Below are 25474 nucleotides of genomic sequence, written 5' to 3' on the forward strand. Positions count from 1 at the left end.
CCGTAAGGACCATGGGGAATAGGGGCTCCGCAGGAGACTGGGCACAACTAAAGAAAGCTTTAGGACTACCTGGTGTGCACTAGCTCCTCCCACTATGACCCTCCTCCAGACCTCAGTTAGAATCTTGTGCCCGGCTGAGCTGGATGCACACTAGGGGCTCTCCTGAGCTCCTAGAAAGAAAGTATATTTTAGGTTTTTTATTTTACAGTGAGATCTGCTGGCAACAGACTCACTGCAGCGAGGGACTAAGGGGAGAAGAAGCGAACCTACCTAACTGGTGGTAGCTTGGGCTTCTTAGGCTACTGGACACCATTAGCTCCAGAGGGATCGACCACAGGACCCGACCTCGATGTTCGGTCCCGGAGCCGCGCCGCTGGCCCCCTTACAGAGCCAGAAGCAAGAAGTGTTCCGGAAAATCGGCGGCAGAAGACTTCTGTCTTCAACAAGGTAGCGCACAGCACTGCAGCTCCTCATGCACACCTCACACTCCGGTCACTGATGGGTGCAGGGCGCTGGGGGGGGGCGCCCTGAGGGCAATATAATACACCTTGGCTGGCAAATCATCACAATATATAGTCCCAGGGCTATATATGTGATAACTTACCCCTGCCAGAATCCATGAAAAAAGCGGGAGAAAAGTCAGCCGAAAAAGGGGCGGAGCTATCTCCCTCAGCACACTGGCGCCATTTTTTCTTCACAGTGCAGCTGGAAGACAGCTCCCCAGGCTCTCCCCTGTAGTTTTCAGGCTCAAAGGGTTAAAAAGAGAGGGGGGGCACTAAATTTAGGCGCAATATGTGTATACAAGCAGCTATTGGGGGAAAAATCACTCAGTTATAGTGTTAATCCCTGCATTATATAGCGCTCTGGTGTGTGCTGGCATACTCTCTCTCTGTCTCCCCAAAGGATTTTGTGGGGTCCTGTCCTCAGTCAGAGCATTCCCTGTGTGTGTGCGGTGTGTCGGTACGGCTGTGTCGACATGTTGGATGAGGAAGGTTACGTGGGGCCGACACCAGAGTGGATGGATAGGTGGAAGGTTTTAACCGACAATGTCAACTCCTTACATAAAAGGCTGGATGACGTAACAGCTGTGGGACAGCCGGCTTCTCAGCCCGCGCCTGCCCAGGCGTCTCAAAGGCCATCAGGGGCTAAAAAAAACGCCCGTTACCTCAGATGGCAGACACAGATGTCGGCACGGAGTCTGACTCCAGTGTCGACGAGGTTGAGACATATACACAATCCACTAGGAACATCCGTTGCATGATCTCGGCAATAAAAAATGTGTTACACATTCTGACATGAACCCAAGTACCACATAAAAGGGGTTTTATGTTTGGGGAGAAAAAGCAGCCAGTGTTTTGTTCCCCCATCAGATGAGTGAATGAAGTGTGTAAAGAGCGTGGGTTCCCCCGATAAGAAAATGGTAATTTCTAAAAAGTTACTACTGGCGTACCCTTTCCCGCCAGAGGATAGGTCACGTTGGGAGATATCTCCTAGGGTGGATAAGGCGCTCACACGTTTGTCAAAAAAGGTGGCACTGCCGTCTTGGGATACGGCCACTTTGAAGGAGCCTGCTGATAAAAAGCAGGAGACTATCCTGAAGTCTGTATATACACACTCAGGTACTATACTGAGACCTGCTTCAGCATAAATAGTGCTGCTGCAGCGTGGTCTGATACCCTGTCAGATAATATTAATACCCTAGACAGGGATAATATTTTGCTAACATAGAGCATATTAAAGACGTCGTCTTATATATGAAGGATGCACAGAGGGATATTTGCCGGCTGGCATCCAGAATTAATGCAATGTCCATTCTGCCAGGAGGGTATTAGAGTCCCGGCAGTGGACAGGTGATGCTGACTTTAAAAGGCACATGGAGATTCTGCCTTATAAGGGTAAGGAATTGTTTGGGGATGGTCTCTGGGGCCTCGTATCCACAGCAACAGCTGGGAAGAAAACATTTTACCTCAGGTTTCCTAAGAAAGCACCGTATTTTCAGGTACAGTCCTTTCGGCTTCAGAAAAGCAAGCGGGTCAAAGGCGCTTCCTTTCTGCACAGAGACAAGGGAAGAAGGAAAAAGCTGCTCCAGACAGCCAGTTCCCAGGATCAAAAATCTTCCCCCGCTTCCTCTGAGGCCACCGCATGACGCTGGGGCTCCACAGGTGGAGACAGGTGCGGTGGGGGCGCGTCTCGGGAACTTCAGGGACCAGTGGGCTTGCCCACAGGTGGATCCCTAGGTTCTGCAAGTAGTATCACAGGGATACAGGATGGAGTTCGAGGCGACTCCCCCTCGCCGTTACCTCACATCAGCCTTGCCTGCTGCCCTCGGAGAAAGGGAGGTAGTACTGGCGGCAATTCACAAGCTGTACTTCCAGCAGGTGAAATCAAGGTACCCCTCCTTCAACAAGGCCGGGGTTACTATTCCAAAATGTTGTGGTACCGAAACCAGACGGTTCGGTGAGACCCATTCTAAAATTAAAATCCTTGAACACTTATATACGAAGGTTCAAGTTCAAAGTGGAATCGCTCAGGGCGATTATTGCAAGCCTCGAGAAATTCATGGTATCACTGGACATCAAGGATGCTTACCTGCATGTCCCTATTTACCCTCTTCACCAGGAGTACCTCAAAATTGTGGTACAGGATTGTCATTACCAATTCCAGACGTTGCCGTTGGTCTGTCCCCGGCACCGAGGGTATTTACCAAGGTAATGGCCGAAATAATTATTCCGTACTTGGACGATCTCCTTATAAAGGCGAGGTCCAGGGAGCAGTTGTTCGTCGGAGTAGCACTATCTCGGGAAGTGCTACAACAGCACGGCTGGATTCTGAATATTCCAAAGTCGCAGCTGGTTCCTACGACGCGTCTACTGTTCCGGGGTATGGTTCTGGACACAGAACAGGATAAAAAGAGTTTTTCCCGGAGGAGAAGTCCAAGGAGTTGTCGTCTCTAGACAGAGACCTCCTAATACAAATACAGGTGTCGGTGCATCAATGCACGAGAGCCCTGGGAAAGATGGTAGCTTCTTACGAAGAAATTCCATTCGTCAGGTCCCATGCAAGGATCTTCCAGTGGGTTCTGTTGGACAAGTGGTCCGGGTCGTATCTTCAGATGCATCGGCGGATAACCCTGTCTCCAAGGGCCAGGGTGTCGCTGTTGTGGTGGCTGCAGAGTGCTCATCTTCTAGGGGGCCGCAGATTCGGCATACAGGACTGGGTCCTGGTGACCACGGATGCCAGCCTTCGAGGCTGGGGGGCAGTCACACAGGGAAGAAACTTCCAAGGACTATGGAAAAGTCAGGAGACTTCCCTACATAGACCCCTGCTTCAACACCGGCCGGTGCTGATCCAGTCAGACAACATCACGGCGGTCGCTCATGTAAACCGACAGGGCGGCACAAGAAGCAGGATGGCGATGGCAGAAGCCACAAGGATTCTCCGATGGGCGGAAAATCATGTGTTAGCACTGTCAGCAGTGTTCATTCCCGGAGTGGACAACTGGGAAGCAGACTTTCTCAGCAGACACGACCTCCACCCGGGAGAGTGGGGACTTCATCCAGAAGTCTTCCAAATGATTGTACACCGTTGGGAAAGGCCACAGGTGGACATGATGGCGTCCCGCCTCAACAAAAAGCTACAAAGATATTGCGCCAGGTCAAGGGACCCTCAGGCGATAGCTGTGGACGCTCTGGTAACACCGTGGGTGTACCAATCGGTGTATGTGTTCCCTTCTCTGCCTCTCTTACCCAGGCTAATGAGAATAATAAGAAGGAGAGGAGTAAGAACTATACTCATTGTTCCGGATTGGCCAAGAAGAGCTTGGTACCCAGAACTCCAAGAAATGATCTCAGAGGACCCATGGCCTCTGCCGCTCAGACAGGACCTGCTGCAGCAGGGGGCCTGTCTGTTCCAAGACGTACCGCGGCTGCGTTTGACGGCATGGCGGTTGAACGCCGGATCCTGAAGGAAAAGGGCATTCCGGAGGAAGTTATCCCTACGCTAATTAAAGCTAGGAAAGAAGTGAACGCAAACCACTATCACCGCATATGGCGGAAATATGTTGCGTGCTGTGAGGCCAGGAAGGCCCCAAAGGAGGAATTTTAACTAGGTCGATTTCTGCACTTTCTACAGTCAGGGGTGACTATGGGCCTAAAATTGGGCTCCATTAAGGTCCAGATTTCGGCTCTATCGATTTTCTTCCAAAATAGAACTGGCTTCACTGCCTGAAGTTCAGATTTTTGTTAAGGGAGTGCTGCATAGTCAGCCCCAGTTTGTGCCTCCAGTGGCACCGTGGGATCTCAACGTGGTGTTGGATTTCCTGAAGTCGCATTGGGTTGAGCCACTTAAATCCGTGGAGCTACAATACCCCATGTGGAAAGTGGTCATGCTGTTGGCCTTGGCGTCGGCCAGGCGTGTATCAGAATTGGCGGCTTTGTCATGCAAACGCCCTTATCTGATTTTTTTATATGGATAAGGCGGAATTGAGGACTCGTTCCCAATTCTTTCCTAAGGTGGTATCAGTTTTTCATGTGAACCAACCTATTGTGGTGCCTGCGGCTACTTGGGACTTGGAGGATTACAAGTTACTGGACGTAGTCAGGGCCCTGGAAAGTATATGTTTCCAGGACGGCTGGAGTCAGGAAAACTGCCTCGCTATTTATCCTGTATGCACCCAACAAGCTGGGTGCTCCTGCTTCTAAGCAGACTATTGCTCGATGGATCTGTAGCACGATTCAACTTGCACATTCTGCAACTGGACTGCCGCACCCTAAATCTGTAAAAGCCCATTCCACGAGGAAAGTGGGCTCTTCTTGGGCGGCTGCCCGAGGGGTCTCGGCTTTACAAATTTGCCGAGCTGTTACTTGGTCGGGTTCAAACATTTTTGCAAGAGTCTACAAGTTTGATACCCTGGCTGAGGAGGACCTAGAGTTTGCTCATTCGGTGCTGCAGAGTCATCCGCACTCTCCCGCCCGTTTGGGAGCTTTGGTATATTCCCCATGGTCCTTACGGAGTCCCAGCATCCACTTAGGACGTCAGAGAAAATAAGATTTTACTCACCGGTAAATCTATTTCTCGTAGTCCGTAGTGGATGCTGGGCGCCCATCCCAAGTGCGGATTGTCTGCAATACTTGTTTATAGTTATTGCCTAACTAAAGGGTTATGGTTGAGCCATCTGTTGAGAGGCTCCGTTATATTTCATACTGTTAACTGGGTATAGTATCACGAGTTATACGGTGTGATTGGTGTGGCTGGTATGAGTCTTACCCGGGATTCAAAATCCTTCCTTATTGTGTCAGCTCTTCCGGGCACAGTATCCTAACTGAGGTCTGGAGGAGGGTCATAGTGGGAGGAGCCAGTGCACACCAGGTAGTCCTAAAGCTTTCTTTAGTTGTGCCCAGTCTCCTGCGGAGCCGCTATTCCCCATGGTCCTTACGGAGTCCCAGCATCCACTACGGACTACGAGAAATAGATTTACCGGTGAGTAAAATCTTATTTTAATGTAAAAAAGAAATCCTCAGCTACTTTCCCTGCTTCTAAGGAGTTTAATTCCGTATTTGAAGCAACTTGGGTAAATCCTGACAAGACGTTTCAGATCCCAAAATGTTTACCCACATCCTTCCCGTTTCCTCAGGATGATCGGAAAAAATGGGATAACCCACAGATAGTTGATGCATCAGTTTCTAGGCTGTCTCATAAGATAGTTTTACCTGTTCCTGGGGCAGCTTCCTTGAAGGATGCTGCAGACCGCAAGAATGAGACCACTCTCAAATCTCGATACACAGCTGCGGGGGTGGCCCAGAGACCCACTACAGCTTGTGCATGGATCTCTAGGGCCATTGCAAAATGGTCTGGTAATGTAATTGATGGGTTAGATTCCTTATCCGGGGGGGAGATAATTTTACTCCTACATCATATACAGGATTCTGCTAACTTTATGGTGGAGGCCATAAAGGAAATTGGTTTACTCAACGCATGCACCACTGCCATGGCAGTGTCAGCACGCATGGGCTTGTGGCTACGCAAGTGGACTGCGGACTCGGATTCCAGGAAAGGCGTGGAAAACATTCCTTTCACAGGTGAAGCCCTTTTTGAAGATGAACTGGATACGTGTATATCCAAGGCTACGGCGGGTAAGTCTTCATATCTTCCTTCCAAAGCTCCCCCGACTAGAAAATCCTACACTGCTCCAACTCTGCAGTCCTTTCCGACAGCGAAATTTAAAAACAAAACCAAAGGTTCTTCTACGGCCTTCAGGGACAATAGTGGTAAACCCAGAAAACCAGCAACTGCAGGTTCACAGGAACAGAACTCCGGTTCTGCTTCCTCTAAGCCTTCAGCATGACTGTAGTCTGCACTTCCTAGAAGACAGGCAGGTGGGAGCCCGTTTGAGATTCTTCAGTCATATATGGGCAACTTCATGCCAGGATCCCTGGGTCAAAGATGTTATAGCCCAGGGCTACAGACTGGAGATTCAGAAACTCCCACCTCACAGATTCTTCAAATCAGGCTTACCATTTTCTGAAGAAGCAAGTGTGACTTTACAGGAAGCAATTCTGAAACTGGTACAGACTCAGGTCATTGTTCCAGTTCCACTTCAGCTGCACAACCAGGGTTCTTATTCCAACCTGAGTGTAGTTCCGAAACCAGACGGTTCGGTAAGGCCCATTTTAAACCTCAAGTTGTTGAACCCGTACTTATGGGTGTTCAAGTTCAAGATGGAGTCTCTGAGAGCGGTGATCTCGGGTCTGGAGGAGGGGGAATTCTTGGTGTCTCTGGATATTAGGGATTCGTACCTTCATATTCCGCTTTGGCTGCCTCATCAGGCTTATCTAAGGTTTGCCTTACAGGACTGTCACTACCAGTTCCAGGCCCTGCCATGTGGCCTCTCTACGGCACCGAGGGTGTTCACCAAGGTAATGGCAGAAATGATGTTTCTCCTCCGCAAACAGGGAGTGAACATAATACCATACCTGGACGATCTGCTGATAAAGGCATCATCCAGGGAGAGGTTGTTAGTCAACATTGCCCTCTGAACCCAGCTACTCCAGGATCACGGGTGGATTTTGAATCTACCAAAATCTCATCTGGAACCAACACGGAGGCTTCCGTTCCTGGCGATGATTTTAGATACGGAGGCGCAGAAGGTTTTCCTTCCATTGGAAAAGGCATTGGTGATCCAGTCGATGGTACGGAATGTTCTAAGACAAACCCGGACTTCAGTGCATCTATGCATTCACCTTCTGGAAAAAATGGTAGCCACTTAGGAAGTGCTGCAGTACGGAAGACCCTTCCAGCTGGATCTGTTGGACAAATGGTCCAGATCGCATCTTCACATGCACCAGAAGATCTGTCTGTCGCAAATGCCAGGATTTCTCTTCTGGCTTCAGAATTTTCAGCTGACCAAGGGCCGACGGGATTCAAATTTGGATTCTGCTAACCACAGACGCAAGCCTCCGAGGTTGGGGAGCAGTCAGGCAAGGGGAACAGTTCCAAGGAAAATGGTCCAGTCAACATTCTGGAACTAAGGGCCGTGTACAATGCTCTTCTACAGGCATTGCATCTTCTTCAAGATCAAGCCATTCAGGTTCACTTGACCATGTGACGACAGTAATGTACATAAACCGACAAGGCGGAACGAAGAGCAGGGCAGCAATGGCAGAGGTATCAAGGATTCTCCTCTGAGCAGAAAGACTCACTGTGGCGTTGTCCACGGTCTTTATTCCAGGAGTATACAACTGGGAAGCAGACTTCCTCAGCAGACACGACCTCCACCCAGGAGAGTAGGGCCTTCACCCGGAGGTGTTCTGGTGCTTGACACGTTGGTGAGGAATCAACATGATGGCCTCTCGTCTCAACAAGCTCAAGCGGTATTGTTCCAGGTCGAGGGACCCGCAAGCAGTGGCGGTGGTTGCTCTGGAGGCTCCATGGGTCTACCAGATGGTGTATGTGTTTCCACCACTCCCATTGATCCCAAAGAATCCCAAAAGAATAAAAAGGGAAAAGGTTCAAGCAATTCTCATTGCTCCGGACTGGCCGCATAGGGCCTGGTATGCGGATCTACTGGAGATGCTCCTAGAGGATCCGTGGCCTTTACATCTTCGCGAGGACCTTCTCCAACAGGGGCCGTTCGTCTATCAAGACTTACCACGGCTACGTTTGACAGCATGAAGGTTGAACGTCAAATTCTAGCCCGGAAAGGGATCCCGGATAGGGTTATTCCAACACTGATCCAAGCCAGAAAGGGGGTAACGTATAAACATTACCACCGTATTTGGAAAAAATATGTCTCTTGGTGTGAGAACAGAAAATTTCCTGCTGTGAAATTTCAATTTTGACGTTTTCTTCTCTTTCTGCAGTCAGGTGTGGATTTGGGCCTACGTTTGGGCTCCATGAAAGTCCAGATTTCGACCTTATCCATTTTCTTTCCGAAACCATTTTTCCCTAGCCTACGAAGCCTCTTTGTCGTTGCGTGGCTGCGAACTCAAAAAAGCGTGTGTATTTTTGCACATAAGTTGTACGGTGGCCTTGGCACATGCGCATTAGGTGCTTTGCGTGTCCGCATTTCGCTAGTTCCCGCGGCTTGCGATGCGAAGATTAGTTGCGATCAACTGGGAATGACCCCCTATGTCTCTTGGTGTGAAAGCAGACAATATTCTGCGGTGGAGTTTCATCTGGGACATCTCTTTTTTTTCTGTAGTCGGGAATGGATGTGGGCCTACGTCTAGGCTCCATTAAAGTCTAGATTTCTGCCTTGTCTATTTACTTTCAGGAACAATTGACTTCTTTCCCTGAGGTTCAGACATTTTTGAAGGGGATTCTGCACATCCAACCGCCCTTTGTGCCTCCTACGGCACCTTGGGATCTCAAAGTGGTGTTGCAATTCCTGCAGTCGGATTGGTTTGAGCCTTTACAGGATGTTGATGTCAAGTTTCTTACGCGGAAGTCCGTCACACTGTTGGCCTTGGCTTCTGAAAGGCGTGTGTCGGAGCTGGGGGTGTTGACTCACAAAATCCCCTATTTGATTTTTCATGAAGATAGGGCTGACCTCAGAACTCGTCAGCAATTTCTTCCAAAGGTGGTGTCTGCATTTCATATCAACCATCGTATTGTGGTTCTGGTGGTTAATGACACCTCTGCTACTTCAAAGTCCTTGGATGTTGTGAGGGGTTTGAAGATCTATGTGAAGCGGACAGCTCGTCACAGAAAATCTGACTTGCTGTTTGTGCTCTATGATCCCAATAAAATTGGGTGTCCTGATTCAAAGCAGACTATTGCATGCTGGATCAGGCTTACTATCCAGCATGCTTATTCCAACAGCAGGTTTGCGTGTCCAAAATCTGTACAGGCCCACACTGCTAGGTCGGTGGGTTTTTCCTTGGCGGTTGCCCGGGATGTCTCGGCTTTACAGCTCTGCCGAGCAGCTACTTGGTCAGGTTTGCTAAGTACTACAAGTTCGAGACTTTGGTCTCTGAGGACCTTCAGTTTGGACAATCGTTTCTGCAGGAACCTCAGCACTCTCCCACCTGGTTTGGGAGCTTTGGTACATCCCCATGGTACTGATGTGGACCACAGTATCCTCTAGGACGTAAGAGAAAATAGGTTTTTATTTACCTACTGGTAAATCCTTTCTCATAGTCCGTAGAGGATACTGGGCGCCCGCCCAGTGCTTCGTTTCTGCCTGCACTGTTACTTGGTTAAGTATTGTTGGTTCAGCGGTTGCTGTTCCTGGTCTTATGTTTTGTTAGCTTGGCTTTCCTCTAGTTTGTGTGTGCTGGTTCGGAATCTCACCACTATCCTTTTATATCCTTCTTTCAAAGTATGTCCGTCTCCTCGGGCACGATTTCCTAGACTGAGTCTGGTAGGAGGGGCATAGAGGGGGGAGCCAGCCCACTTTATTAATTTCTTAAAGTGCCCATGGCTCCTAGTTGTTCCGTTTATACCCCATGGTACTAATGTGAACCCCAGTATTCTCTACGGACTACAAGAAAAGGATTTATCTGTAGGTAATTAAAATCTTATTTTTTCTTTGTGATCTTTATAAACAGCGTCTTATACGTACCTTAGAAAGAGTCGCTCCAACAACTCCCCACCGGGTCGCGACAACGCTTACCCACGAGTACAGTGCTGTTTTGGCGGGCGTATATGTCGGTTAAACCTAGCAAGTCCAGCAGATGTTACCAGGCTGTGGCCGGAGCACGGGGAGAAGTTAAGGCATCGGTTCCGCTTAGAGGGTGAACACAGACACAGCCGCACTGTTTTGGACCAGCGCTAGGCCTTAGGTATCATAGGCTCCAGGGGGGTAGTATGAGGCTGCGATCCCTAGTGTTGATGTCAGCAGTGGGGAGTCAGATGCTCCCCTTGTCACCCCTCCCCCCGATTCATGACCAGTTTCCTCCGAGTCTCCCGCCATGAACTGTTTTCCCGCTTCTGTCTGAGATGCTTTGTACTAAGGGGACCCATTCGCAGCATAGGCAGGTGTGTGACTGGTGCGACAGTGGTCTGTGTTCACTACATGTTCACGGAGCGGTCATGTACACTAATAGCGTCTGGATCCACTCAGCATTCACAAACGTATTGATCGGTCCTGGAAGCGGGGTAAGTCTCCCTGTATCCCTCTCTACGGAGTACGGGTTATTCAGCACTAAGTCTCTATCTATCTTTTGAGTACGAATAGTTGGATATGTGCATAATGCATATGAGTCTGATAAAATTGCTGTGGTTTTTTTTTCGCTATGCATCTGAATATGTTTAAAACCTTTATAAAGTAATGCAGTAATCTGTTTCTCCTACATACTTGAAATGTATCTGTAGTTGATTATGTGCTCATATTGCTTTTTATACTAATGTATAACCTATGACTGATTGCTAGTGTGATTGCTGACTTTGTTATAATTCTGTCAGTTTTCTTTGTTTATTCCGATCCTCAATGCTGGTGCTAGGCAGGGTATGGTCGGACTGTATGTCACTTTAACACATCTCAAAGTGATTACAGTCACAAATTGTGTAGTACACTATGAAAGTGTCTGATTATTTATCATGTCTAAGAGCAGCAAGGGTGAGGAAAATACACTCACAGCAGCACCAACACTCATATCATGTATAGTTTGGTTAACCTCTCAGGATCTGGTTCTGGATGGTTTGTGTGCAAATTGTGTTAGCTTTCACCAAGGTCTCTTGAAAAATTTAAGTCGGTTGCAGGTGCAAGTTGATTCCCCATGGGCTATGTTTGCACAGACATTATCCAGTATAGCTGAGCGGATAATTCCAACTTCTGTACCAGGGATAGGTTACACTTTTAACCCTTATATTCAGAATTCTGCCTGCGGTTTATCTTTTCCAGCAGGGGAAGCAGTAGCCTCTCAACAGAAACAGGCTGAAAATCCAGTGGTAAGTAAATCACATAGACATGAAACAACATCTTAACAGTCTACACATGTTTCAGATGAGGATTCATCAGAGGAGGAAGACTCATTACACCCTGGTTCTGCATACGAAGATGAGGAAGTAGGACTCAGCTCAGTGGACATATCCGAGTTGATTAATGCTATGAAAGCCATTCTACTCTTAGAAGAATCAGCAGAGCCTGTGTTAAAATCCAAGGCACCTGTATTTAAACGTCCCAAAACAGTTAAGACTGAGTTTCCAATGTCAGAACAGCTGACTGAAATTATGGAAGAGGTTTGGACTACGTCCAGTAAGATATTTAGAATTCCTAGGAAATGGAATTCCAATTATCCTCTTCCGGCTGGGGACTGTTTAAAGAGGGAGGTAGGCCCTTAAGTAGATACGCATGTTATTCGATTAGTGCGAAAATGTACATTACCTCTGCCTTCAACATCATTAAATGATGTCACGGATAGGAGAGTAGGTGGTTTTAAAAAAAAAAAAATTTCATTGTCTGGGGCAGTTATAAGACCAGCCATGGCTTCAGCCTGGATGGCTAAAGCAGTGGCTGCCTGGGCAGATGCATTGGAAGGGGAAATTTCAATGACATCTAGAGAGCAAAAATCCCATGTTGCACATATCAGACAGGCTGCAATATTCTTGGAAGAAACAGCCTTGGATATGGGTACAATTGCCTCTCAAGCATCAGCATTAGCAGTAGCCGCTCGCAGAGCAGTTTGGCTATGCACATGGATAGCTGAATCAGAATCCAAGAAGGTTTTGGAGTCTTTATCTTTTACTGGAGATAATCTTTTTGGTGAAGAGATAACCAGTATTTTGGAGTCACAAGCAGACTCCAAGAAAGTAAAGTTTCATTCCACTTACAAATTCAAGCCTAAAATCCTAGCTTTTCGGTCTCAAGGAAAAGGAAAAGGAAAGGGTGATGGCAAACAGTCCCAATACAACAGGTCTGGTAAGACTAAAAAGCATTGGGGCTACCAGATTACCGGTTTCTAAAACCAGAGATAAGCCATCAGCCTGATGGTGCAAACCTCTACCTGGGGGACCCCATGGTGGGAGGCCAACTTTTTCATTTTGCACAAAACTGGGTGGAGTCTACCACAGATGCCTGGGTGCAAGAAGCGGTTTCTTACGGTTATGCGTTTGCTTTCAGGAAAACCCTCCTCAAAGGTTTTTTTTGTACCAGTACGTCTTTGGTAGAGAGGAAGGCCAGGGCTTTGAAAGAGGCAGTACAGAAATTGCTTCAGTCAGGAGTAATCATTGCAGTTCATCCTGCACAACAAGGACAAGGTTTCTACTCCAACCTGTTTCTAGTCCAGAAGCCAAATGGGTCGTTCCGGCCCATACTCAATCTAAAAATGCCGAACAAGTACATTTGGGTACCTCGTTTTCATATGGAGACTTTACGTTCCATCATTTTGGCCATGGAGACAAGGGATTTTATGGTGTCCCTGGATATTCAGGATGCTTACCTACATGTTCCTATAGCCCTGTCCCATCAGCGCTATCTCAGGTTTGCTATCCTCCAAGGGTATTTTCAGTTTCAGGCTCTACAATTCGGATTGGCCACAGCCCCCAGAATATTTACCAAAGTTATGGTGATAATGGCATATAATCTCCGCCAGCAGGGGATAATAATTTTTCCATACCTCGACGATCTTTTAATCCTCGCACAGTCTCAGGAATTGCTTCTGTGTCATCTGCAACAGACAATAGAGTGTGCAGAAGTACGGTTGGCTCATAAATTGGGCGAAATAGTGTCTGGTTCGGTCACAGCAGATGACTCACTTGGGGGCTGTATTGGATTGGAGCCTTCAGAGAGTATTTTTACCTCTGAACAAAATAGCCAAACTTCAGTTAAGGATTCAGGAGCTTGTAAACAGTCAGAAGGTATCCATTCATGCAGCAATGCGTGTGATGGGATTGATTGTGTCAACATTCGACAATGCTCAGTTCCATTCAAGGCCTCTGCAACATCTGATCCTTACCAAATGGAATGGTTTTCATCGAACAATAAAAACACAGACTATGGTCCTTACTCAGAAAGTAAGGAGGTCATTAGCCTGGTGACTAAATACACCCCAGCTGGACAAAGGGAGACCCTTTTGGATATCAGATCGGGAAATCCTGACAACGGATGCCAGCCTTTGGGGCTGGGGAGTGGTGTCAGGAAAAAAATACTTCCAGGGACAGTGGACCAAGGAAGAAAGTTGCTTGCTAATAAATATATTGGAACTCCGAGTTATATACATGGCATTAAATCAGGCAAAGGACATCCTTCAGGGGAAACCAGTTCAAATCCGCTCGGACAATGCGACTGCAGTAGCGTACCTCAACCATCAGGGAGGAACTCGCAGCCAGAGATCAATGAAAGAAGCAAGTCACACATTAAAGTAGGCAGAAATTCATCTTCCAGCCTTGTCTGCAGTGTTCGTTTCAGGAGTCCTAAACTGGGAAGCGGATTTTCTCAGTCGGCACACCATTCATGCAAACCAATGGGCTCTACACCCGGAAGTCTTCCAGACCCTGGTCGACAGATGGGGGTTGCCAGAGATAGATCTCATGGCATCCTGTCAGAACCACAAGGTTCCTGCATACAGATCAAGAACAAAGGATCCAAAAGCGATCTTTGTGGATGCCCTGTCGGTGAGATGGGACTTTCATCTGCCTATGTGCTTCCTCCCATCGCCCTGTTACCCAGTGTGGTGAGAAAGGTAAAACAAGGAAAAAGTGCTGTGATACTAATAGCTCCGGCTTGGCCCAGAAGACATTGGTACACAGATCTGCAGAGGATGTCAGTGGATGCTCCATTCCTGCTCCCTCAACGTCCAGATCTACTGATGCAAGGGTCTTGTCATCACAGACTTCTGGATCGACTGTCTTTAACGGCGTGGCTCTTGAGACCTCCATCCTGAAGTCAAGAGGATTCTCACAACCGGTGATTCAAACAATGCTCGGAGCAAGGAAACCTTCCTCCGCTCGCATTTATCACCAAATATGGCAAGCCTATATTCGATGGTGCAGTGAACGGAAATTTGACCCCAGGTCTTTCAGAGTTTCCAGAATCCTAGCATTCCTTCAGGCAGGAATGGATAAAGGTTTAAGGGTGGCTTCCTTGAGAGTGCAAGTGTCAGCACTGACTGTATGGTTCCAAAAGAAAATTGCCAACCTACAGGATGTGCGCACTTTTTTCCAGGGAATGCTGCACATTCAACCTCCTTTTTGTTCCTACTACAGTGCCTTGGGAAGTTTAGTCCTAAGGTCCCTTCAAGTTGCCCCATTTGAACCACTTAAAAGAGATTTTAAATGGTTGACAGCTAAAGTTCTCTTTCTACTGGCCATGGCTTTAGCTAGAAGAGCTTTGGAAAACAACTGATTTGCCTGATCCAGGAGGCGAGGATATATGGACGGGCCCGTTGCATGCTGGGAGGCCGAAAAGCTTTGACCGTTTGGTGCAAATCAGTTGCCATTCCACCATATCCCAATGTATCCTGTGGAACCTGTGGATTTAGGATTAATACCGTTATCAACGGTAAGTTCTTACCATACTGTATATTTTGCCCACATACTGTATGACAAACCATAGGGGCAAATGAATTGGTAGACAACATATGAGCTTTCACATGTCAAGTGGTATCTGATCTTGAATTTAGGGGGTGATTCAGACCTGATCGCTAGTAGGCTATTTTTTGCACTGCAGCAATCAGGTAGTCACCGCCTACAGGGGAGGGGGTAATTGCTGTGCAGTGATACGAACGCTTGTGCAGAGAGCTGCACAAACTAAAGTTTGTGCAGTCTCTGCACAGCTCAGGACTTACTCAGCCGCTGTGATGGTCCTGGATAGAGCTGATGTCAGTAACCCTCCCTGGAAACCGCCGGGCGCGCATGCGTTTTCCTGGACACTGCCTGAAAACGGTTATTGCCGTCCATGAATGCCTTCTTCCTGTCAATCTTCTTGCGATCGACACTGCAATCGCTTTTATCGTAGAATCCGTCGCTGTCCGGCGACCCCCGTCGCCGGCTAGCGACGCCCCTGCAAATTGCTGCCCGCATGCATGCGTTGTTAAGACTCGATCGTACGGCTGCAAAAAAAAGGCATCGTACGATCGGGTCTGAATGACCCCCCCCTAATACCTAGGTGAGGATGGTAAAAAGTATCTCCAGCAAGGAGAAAATTAAAGGTTGTACTGGGGCATTTAAAGTATCCATTACGTTTAACAGCCAAAAGGCTTTTACTATTCTGGATTTGACTATCTGAAATATCGGTTCTAACCAACAGATCTCAGATTTCTAGAGTGTGAATAACACGGCATTAAAGATGTATCAGGTAGTCCTATATCAGTATCTGAGGTAACTAGCCATAATTGCTTTGAAATCTTACTGATATTAGGGGACATCTGGTTAAATTTATTAACACAGTTAAATTTATTTCTATTTTTATTTTTCTGATTGATATTTTGTTTACAAAGTTAAGTGCCATAACATGTTTCTTAGTAGCTAGAAGATCTAGAAACTGGTAGCCTCTTTGAATAAATGTATCAATGAACCAATCAATTTGAATTGATGTGGTCTCTGAATCACTGTTGATTCTGCTTGTATGGACCATTTGTGAAAATGGTAAATCCTTCTTCAGACTTAAGGAGTGGCAACTATTAAAATGTAGTAGTGTATTACGGTCAGTTTCTTTTGTATTAATCGGGTATTAATCATAAGTTTTAAAAGGTTTACGTTCTTTAAATTTGTGTACACCTGAGATTCTTATTTTTCGGTTTTAATTTTTTACCAGATTCAAAGTGCAATGCAGTATCTTACTCATAATTTCCTACTGTATATTAATATGATTAAGGCTGAAACTTTAATTTTTTCTTTCTTCAATAGATATTCCAGTTTTATCATTTGAAGATGATGGGACTTTATTGTATAGCCCAAAAGCAGTTGTTGCAGATCGTTGCAATGCAATGGAAAGAAGAATAAAAGAAATGAAGAATAAAAGGGAGAATTTATCGCCTACAGGTACAGAAATACTGCAAACTAATTTATATTGGTGCAAAGTCTTGTGGTTTATGGGTGTTTTGAAAGGAGAATCCTTGCTGCTTTTTATGTTGTTGGACTGGAATTTCAAACACCCCACACCACTAGGTTTCAGTCCTGGGTGCTTAAACTTCCAGAGATGTTGGGGAAATGACATGACATGGAAGGTTCTAAAAGATTTTTTTCTTTTAATCCCCTTGCAAAATATTTTAAATAGTGAGTTGAAAGGAGTGCTTGTAAACATTCTCTTGGGTGCATCCCTAATTAAAAAAGAAAAAAAACTACTTTTGGAAATCTAAAATATAAGTTCAAATAAATTGTGCATTTGTTTGTTTAACGCCACATTACATGAACAAAGTAGTTTATATTTGTATATATACCTTATACTCTGTTCTCCTCTTGGTCTCTCTCTGTCATGTCAGATGCTATGTTTATGGATGAGCATTGGTATGTGTGAGAAGATAACTGCATAGTTATTACTGGCTCAAGAACCTGGTGTAAATGTGCAGGAGGCTCTGTGTTTGGGAAGAACACACACACACACACACACACACACACACACACACACACACACACACACACACACACACACACACACACACACACACACACACACACACACACACACACACACACACACACACACACACACACACACACACACACACACACACACACACACACACCATATCAGTCACGTCCAGAAGAGTGCCAGAGGAAAACTTTATAAAGGATGATCACAAGCCAGGACACTCCAAAGTTGATGCTTAAACAAGAAATTTGATTATTTACAGAAAACAACATTTCACGTCCATGTAAGACATTACATAACAACTTTCTGTTGGATTGTAGATAACCAATGGGCTTTAAAACCACTTAACTGGCATGGTCAGATCTCATGCGACTGTGCCGTCAGACCCTGTCCCCCCGTTTTTGATGAGGAGATCCATTCTGCAGATTTGCATAATATAATGTTTAAATGTTTAAAAAAATATTTTTTCAACTTTATTAAATAAAATACATTTAAAAAAACAATGTTATTAACAGTTTTGAAGGGAAAAATCGTCAGTTAACTGGTTAAATATGATCTTTCTTGTTTGTTTCTAAAGCTAAATGTGGGTTTCAACATTTTTCCCCTCTCCCTACAGCATCTCAAGTATCACAGACAGTGTTTGAATTTTCTGTACTGAAGCCATCAATTGGGAGCAGTCCCTCCGTCATGACAGACTCTCCACGTGGTATGTGATGATACAATGCATGAATGCTGTGAATAATTGTATTATCTGAAATATATAATTGTATTAGTGATTAGTGGTGTCGCTCACCATATATTCTACCCTGTGCGTTTTCCGTATATAGAATAAAGTATTATCAAATAATAGGCCATGAATATTAGTGTTCCCTCTAGAATGCGTTGCGAGCAGGATTCAGGAGTGGCAGGGCACTATGCAAGAGCACCAAAAATGGGGCGCAAGTAGCCAGGGAGAGGGACACGGCCCTGCTAGCGTCACTATTAGGGCGGTGCGGCCCCTCAACGTCACTAATGAGGGCTTGTAAAGTCACGTGGCGCAGCAAGGCAATGGGCATGCAGTTTTAGCAATTTGCAGCTGAAAAAGCTTGGCGTATTTTGCCCTTTCTCTTACATCCTAGAGGATGCTGGGATCCACATTAGTACCATTGGGTATAGACTGGTCCACTAGGAGCCATTGGCACTTTAAGAGTTTGAGTGTGTGGGCTGGCTCCTCCCTCTATGCCCCTCCTACCAGACTCAGTTTAGAAAATGTGCCCGGAGGAGCCAGTCACAGCTAGGGGAGCTCTACAGAGCTTCTTTAGTAAAGTTTAGTTTAGAGTTTATTATTTTACAGGGAGGCTGCTGGCAACAGCCTCCCTGCTTCGTGGGACTAAAGTGGGGAGTAGTGTCCCCCCTGCGGGGTCTGAGCCACTATCTCCGCTGACAGGACACTGAGCTTCCGTGGGGATAGATCGCTCGCCGCCACAGGGGAACGCTCACCCCGGCAGCATGCCGCCACCCCCTTACAGAGCCAGAAGATCGCTGGCGAGTTAGTCACCGCCCCCCCTAGCAAGCGGGGAGCCGGCGTGAAGATGACGGCAACAGGGTATGGAGAGCAGTACTAACGGCGATCCGGGGCTAAGCGGTACAGGTACTGTGAGGGGCACCCTGAGCCAGCGCCTACACCCTACTCTGATCACACAGCCTGTCGGGGTCCCGGGATCTCTGCCAGCATAAATCCCTCAGGCCAGTATAACCCTATGAAGAGCGGGAAGACAGCGCCATTAAGAGGGCGGAGTTTCTCCTCAGAGCGGACCCAGAAGCGTTCAGCGCCATTTTCCTGCCTGCAGAAACGCTGTCAGTGAAGTGCAGTCCCTCCAGAGCAACTCCAGCTATCTCTCACGGTACCAGGGGGTTGTAGAATGGGGGGGGGGGCTGTGTAAAGACTGTGTGTCCTATTAAGTACACAGTCAGCACTGGTTTAGGGTCTCCCTATACCTGGAAAGCGCTGTGTTTGGGTTGGCTCCAATCTCTGTGTCTCTCTTGCCATTCTTGGGGGTGAAACTCTGTCTGCCTTCCCCTGTGTGTGTGTGGAGTGTCTGTGGTCTCCTTTAAGCTATGTCCAGGGACTCTGTGTCATATGCTGCAGAGGATATGTCCTCTTAGGATGATTCCATTCCATGCAATCAGGATTGCACTGTTTTAGCACAGATACCAGCAAGGGAGCCTGAATGGTTATCCCCTATCAAATCCATGATTTCTCAAATTTCTACTAGGGTTGCACAGAATGAATTTGCACCTCAGGTATTACAGAACTCTCTGGGAGTTTGGTTCAGGTCTGTTACCTCAGGGCCTCCCTCTGGAGTCTCCCATAAACGCACTCTTGCACAGATTATGCAAGATGACATGGATACTGACTCTGACACGGCAGACGGTGATGGGGATGTGCTTAGGGGGGCCGCATCTCTTGCTAAACGGGTGCAATTGATAATAGAATAGAGGCTATAAGGGATGTGTTGAATATTGCAGATACAACACCTGAGCAGGTTGAGAAGGCTTACTTCACTGACAATAAGAAAGCCTCGCTAACCTTCCCTGCGTCCAGAGAATTAAATGCTATATTTGAGAAAGCATGGGAAAACCCAGAGAAAATATTCCAGATCCCTAGAAAGGCTTTTCCCTTCCCTGAGGAGGATAGGAAAAAATGGGAAAACCCACCCATAGTGGACACGTCTGTATCCAGACTCTCTAAAAAGGGTGGTTTTACCTGTTCCAGGATCTTCCGCTGGCTGCTCGCAAAATTGATACAACGCTCAAATCCATATACACGGCTTCAGGGGAAATACTACAGCCTACTATTGCCTGTGCATGGATTTCCAAAGTTATAGTAAAGTGGTCAGGCACGTTACTTAAGGATTTGGATACTATGGATAAAAGTGACGTAGAATTGTTTTTACGTAACATTCAGGATTCTGCAGGATTTATGGTGGAATCCATGAAGGACCTGGGTTCGATGGCTGCAGGAATTTCTTCCATGTCTGTCTCAGCTCGTCGAGGACTGTGGCTGCGCCAATTGTCTGCCGAAGCGGAATCCAGGAGAGTTGTGGAGATCCTGCCTTACACAGATCAGGCTCTCTTTGGGGAAGCGTTTGATGCGTGGATCTCCACGGCTACAGCAGGCAAGTCACCTTTCTTCCCTCAGCTGCACCTGCTGCGAAGAAACCTTTTCCTTCAGCGGCATCCCAGTCCTTTCGTGTTACTAAAACAAGAAAGGCCAAACCGTCCAACACCTTCTTTAGAGGAGGTCGACCAAAATCCAAGAAACCTGCTGCTGCAGGTTCCCAGGAACAGAAACCTGCTTCTGGTACGCCAAAATCCTCAGCATGACGGTGGACAGGGCGGCCTGGAGGTAGGGCCGGTGGGGGCGAGACTTGGACATTTCAGTCACGTCTGGGTGTCGTCCGGCCAGGATCCCCTGGGTACTAGATGTTGTGTCCCAGGGGTACCGGCTGGAATTTCAAGATCTCTCTCATCACAGGTTCTTCAAATCAGGCTTGCCAGCTTTGCCTGCAGACAGGGCTACCCACAGGGAGCCATCCAGAAGCTGGTGGAGGCACTCCAGATGCAAAACAAAGGTTACTATTCGAACCTTTTCGTGGTACCGAAACCGGATAGTTCAGTCAGGCCCATTTTGTACTTAAAATCACTAAACCCCTTTCTGATGGAGTTCAAGTTCAAAATGGAGTCTCTAAGGGCAGTGATATCAGGTCTGGAGGAGGGAGAATTCCTGGTATCCCTAGATATCAAGGATGCGTACCTCCACATTCCGATTTGGCTGCCGCATCAAGCTTATCTCCGATTTGCTCTGTTGGACTGTCATTTTCAGTTCCAGGCCCTGCCATTCGGCCTTTCCACAGCACCAAGGGTATTTACTAAGGTTATGGCGGAAATGATGGTTCTCCTCCGCAGACAGGGGGTGAACATAATTCCATATCTAGACGATCTGCTGTTAAAGGCATCGTCCAAGGAGAAGCTCTCACGACTCGGCTTCTTAGGGAACATGGTTGGATCCTGAAAATTCCAAAATCTCATTTGGAACCAACCAGGAGGTTGTCCTTTCTGGGAATGATCCTCGACACGGAAGTGCAGAGGTTGTTTCTTCCAGAGAAAAAAGCGTTCGTGATAAAAACAATGGTCCGGGATGTCCTGAAGCCAACCCGGGTGTCGGTTCATCAGTGCATTCACCTTCTGGGGAAGATGGTGGCCTCTTATGAGGCTCTGAAGTACGGGAGGTTTCACGCTCGGTCCTTCCAATTGGATCTCCTGGACAAGTGGTCGAGATCCCATCTACACATGCACCAGAGAATACGTCTCTCGCCAAAGGCCAGGATTTCACTCCTCTGGTGGCTGCAATTACCTCACCTTCTGGAGGGCCGCAGGTTTGGGATTCAGGACTGGATCCTTCTAACCACGGATGCAAGTCTCCGGGGCTGGGGCGCAGTCACTCAAGGGGAAACCTTCCGAGGATGGTGGGCAAGTCTGGAAGCCGGCCTGCCGATAAACATTCTGGTACTAAGAGCCGTCTACAACGGTCTTCTCCAAGCGACCCATCTTCTGAGGAATCGGGCCATTCAAGTGCAGTCGGACAATGTAACGACAGTGGCTTACATAAAACGACAAGGCGGAACGAAGAGCAGAGCTGCAATGCAGAGGTAACAAGAATCATCCTCTGGGGAGAAAAACACGCATTGGCGCTGTCAGCAATCTTCATTCCGGGAGTAGACAACTGGGAAGCGGACTTCCTCAGCAAATACGATCTCCATTCAGGAGAGTGGGGTTTCCATCCCAAGGTGTTCAAGGAGGTAACAGATCTTTGGGGCGTACCCCAAATCTGCATGATGGCCTCTCGTCTCAACAAGAAGCTTCGGCGGTATTGTTCCAGGTCGAGGGACCCGCAAGCAGTGGTGGTGGAGGCCCTAGTGACCCCGTGGGTGTTCCAGTCGGTGTACATGTTTCCTCCACTTCCACTCATTCCAAGAGTTCTCAAACTCATAAGGAGAACAAGAGTTCAGGCAATCCTCATTGCTCCGGACTGGCCAAGAAGGGCTTGGTACGCGGATCTACTGCTGGAAGAGCCGATGCCTCTTCTTCTTCGGGAGGACCTGCTGCAGCAGGGGCCGTTCGCCTATCAAGACTTACCACGGCTACGTTTGATGGCATGGAGGTTGAACGCCAGATACTAGCTTGGAAGGGCATTTCGAACAAGGTTATTCCTACCCTGATACAGGCTAGGAAAGAAGTAACATCAAAACATTACCATCGTATTTGGAAAAAATATGTATCTTGGTGTGAGTCCAAGAAGTTTCCTACGGTGGAGTTTCAACTGGGACGTTTTCTCCTCTTCCTGCAAACAGGTGTGGATATGGGCCTGAGGTTGGGATCCATAAAGGTCCAAATTTCGGCCCTATCCATTTCTTCCAGAAACAGTTGGCTGCCCTCCCTGAGGTTCAGACTTTTTTGAAGGGAGTTCTGCACATCCAACCTCCCTTTGTACCGCCTACGGCGCCTTGGTATCTTAACGTGGTGTTGCATTCCTCCAGTCGGACTGGTTTTATCCTCTACAGGAGGTTGAGGTCAAGTTTCTTACGTGGAAGACTGTCACTTTGTTGGCCTTAGCTTCTGCTAGACGTGTGTCGGAGTTGAGGGCTTTGTCTTGTAAAAGCCCATACTTGGTCTTCCATGAAGACAGAGCTGAGCTTCGGACACGTCTGCAGTTTCTTCCGAAGGTTGTGTCGGCATTTCATATCAACCAATCTATTGTGGTGCCAGTTGCGCATGACTCCTCAATTTCATCAAAGTCCTTAGATGTTGTAAGGGCTCTAAAGATCTATGTGAGGAGGACTGCTCGTCACAGAAAATAGGATTCTCTGTTTGTCCTGTATGATCCCAAGAAAATTGGGTGTCCTGCTTCTAAGCAGACAATCTCTCGCTGGGTCAGGTTCAATATCCAGCATGCGTATTCTACGGCAGGCTTGCTGTGTCCTATGTCTGTTAATGCCCACTCTACTCGTAAGGTGGGTTCTTCCTAGGCGGCTGGGTTCTTCCGGTCCCTCTGACAGCAGCAATGGAGGGAAGTTTATCTTCCGACTGCTCACCTCCTGTGCGACCAGGTCAGATAGAGCACTTGCAGGCATGGTCGCATCTGATGCGACCATGCTAGGCAAGTGGTTAACCTAATACAAATATGTATATTGATTTGAATTATATCTCTGTACAAGTTTGTTAGGCTTATGATCTGCAATTCAGCTATCTAATGGTGCCCATACACTTGTGAGATAATCTGTGCTAACCTTCGATTTCGACTGGATCTTTGAGAGAAATCGGGGGATTGTATGCACATTTTAGGTACCTTTCGACACGATGCGCGGGCACGCCGGTCGAATCTCGCATCTCAAGATAATATGTGCTGCACTTAATATTTATCGAATCGCAGTGTGATCGCACGTGTTTGTAAAACACAGAGGCCGCTCCCACTCGGCGGTGATGTATGTGCCCATCACATGATTACCATGCGATCTATTGCATGATCGCATGGTACTCACTTTGGCAGTGCGATGTCCCGCGATGTCGCGTCGCGGGGCATCGCACAATTGTATGGGCACCATAATGTTTAGACCCCATCATTTGTAAAACTTACTAGAGCAGTTTCTGTGTATAGATAATTTTCTGTTGAATAAATATTGATGCCGCTTTATACTGCTACTCTAGCTTGAACGAAGTCTTCTGTTAAAAGTTCAATGGAGAGTTAGGAGTCATGTTCTCTTACCATGGCAGCCTGGCTGGGACTTGGCCAATACAGATATAGCTGCCATGTTTTGCAGTAGAGTATAACATGCAAAATAAGGTACCTTCTCCTATACTATATCACTCAGCCTGCAAAAAACATATATTTTAATGCCCGTAGCTGGGTGATCGCTGTCCCTCCATGCTGCCATTTGCACCAGGAACCCGCTAACCCGGACCCCGGCATATTACTCTTTGTACCACGTCTGCTTCGGCATCTGTTAGGGGTGGCGGCATGCTGCTGGCATGGGCTCACACCCGAGGGGTATGAGAAACATCACCTCAGGAGCTCAGAGCTCTGTCAACGGGGATAGGAACCATTAACTCTGAGGAAGTTGGTTAGGTTCCCCCCCCCCCCCCCCCCCCCCAAGTCCCACGACGCAGGCAGACTAGTTGCCAACCAGTGTTTGCCAACCAATTTCTGAAGAAAACTCTCTGGATAGCAACAGAATGCACCTGGGCTCCTTGGGCACATTTTTCTAAACTGACTCTGCAGGTGGGGCATAGAGGGGAGGAGCCAGCACACACCATTAATTTCTTAAAGTGCCAGGCTCCAATGGACCCGATCTAAACCCCCATGGTAATCTTCAATTCCCAGTATCCACTAGGATGTTGGATAAAGGGGGGTTACGCACTCTCTTTTTACACAAAATTGAGAAGCCAGTATAAATAAATTAGAGGGACAACGCGCCATTACAGTGGTTTGGTTTCCCAGAGAGCGGGACCAGAAGCTCAAGGACACCATTTCCTGCTGCTGCTGTGTACAGGCTGCATGCGGAGACTGCTCCTCCACAAGACCAACTGAATCACCAGTTGTACTGCTACTAGGGGGTTATAGGGAAGGGCGGAGCACATAATCAGCGGCTATACCGATGTGAAGTAAATTACACATAAGAGATACCCAGCGGGGCGCTGATCTGACTGTGGTATTGTGTTCTGGTCCCATTTCTCTCTGTGTCACTCCATTCAGGGTTGTCTGGAATAAGTGTGCTGTCTCACTAATACTGCACTGTATTTCTTACTTAACTTTGTGTTTTCTGCTAAAGCATGTCTGCAAATAAGTCTGTGTGTACTTCATGCAAGGCTAGGTTTACGCCTTCCTCACAGGGGACTCTGCAGTGTACCCAATGCTCACTACCTTCACAGGGTAGTGATATGCAGAAACATGAGTGGATGGAATCATTTAAAACTATGATTCCTAACATAAATTCAGAGTTAGCTACGGCTAAGCAAGAAAGGCAGACCCTGAAACAGTCTGTGGACACTTTCATGTTAGCTGCTGCCGACCACAAACAGGCTCCTCAGCCCACCCTGTTGGTCTCCCATAAACGCACTCTCCCGCAGATTGCTGCCGACCACAGACAGGCTCCTCAGCCCACCTTGTTGGTCTCCCATAAATGCGCACTCCCGCAGATTGCAGTCTGACTCTGATTCTGAATTACCAGAGTTAGATGAGGGAGATTTAGAGGTGGACGAGAATAATTCCCTGTCCCCGGGAGTTGAGGCCCTGCTTTATGCTATTAGAGAGGTCCTCAATATTCCAGATAAGGAAGCATAACCAGCAGAGGAATTGTTTTTTAACGTGAAACAAAGTCCTCTGCAACCTTCCTGGTTTCTAAGGAATTAGATTCCCTCTCAAAGGCAGCATTGATAAATCCTGACAAAAAATGTATTACTCCTAAA

At 47.3% G+C, this 25474-nt stretch overlaps 1 protein-coding gene across 3 annotated transcripts in view; it reads left to right on the plus strand.

The window, feature by feature from the left end:
* Positions 1–25474, plus strand: part of MCPH1 (microcephalin 1) — a 774602-nt gene that overhangs the window by 196735 nt on the left and 552393 nt on the right. For all 3 annotated transcript variants that reach the window (XR_010175987.1, XM_063916680.1, XM_063916679.1), the window contains exons 6-7: positions 16285–16419; positions 17586–17675. Coding sequence is in view for 2 of the 3 variants with exons in the window: in XM_063916680.1 (XP_063772750.1) it covers positions 16285–16419; positions 17586–17675 (225 nt within the window). In the remaining variant the exon portion in view is untranslated. The remainder of the gene's footprint in view (positions 1–16284; positions 16420–17585; positions 17676–25474) is intronic.

Source organism: Pseudophryne corroboree, chromosome 4 (assembly GCF_028390025.1).
Source record: "Pseudophryne corroboree isolate aPseCor3 chromosome 4, aPseCor3.hap2, whole genome shotgun sequence".
In the NCBI taxonomy this organism is placed as follows: Eukaryota; Metazoa; Chordata; class Amphibia; order Anura; family Myobatrachidae; genus Pseudophryne; species Pseudophryne corroboree.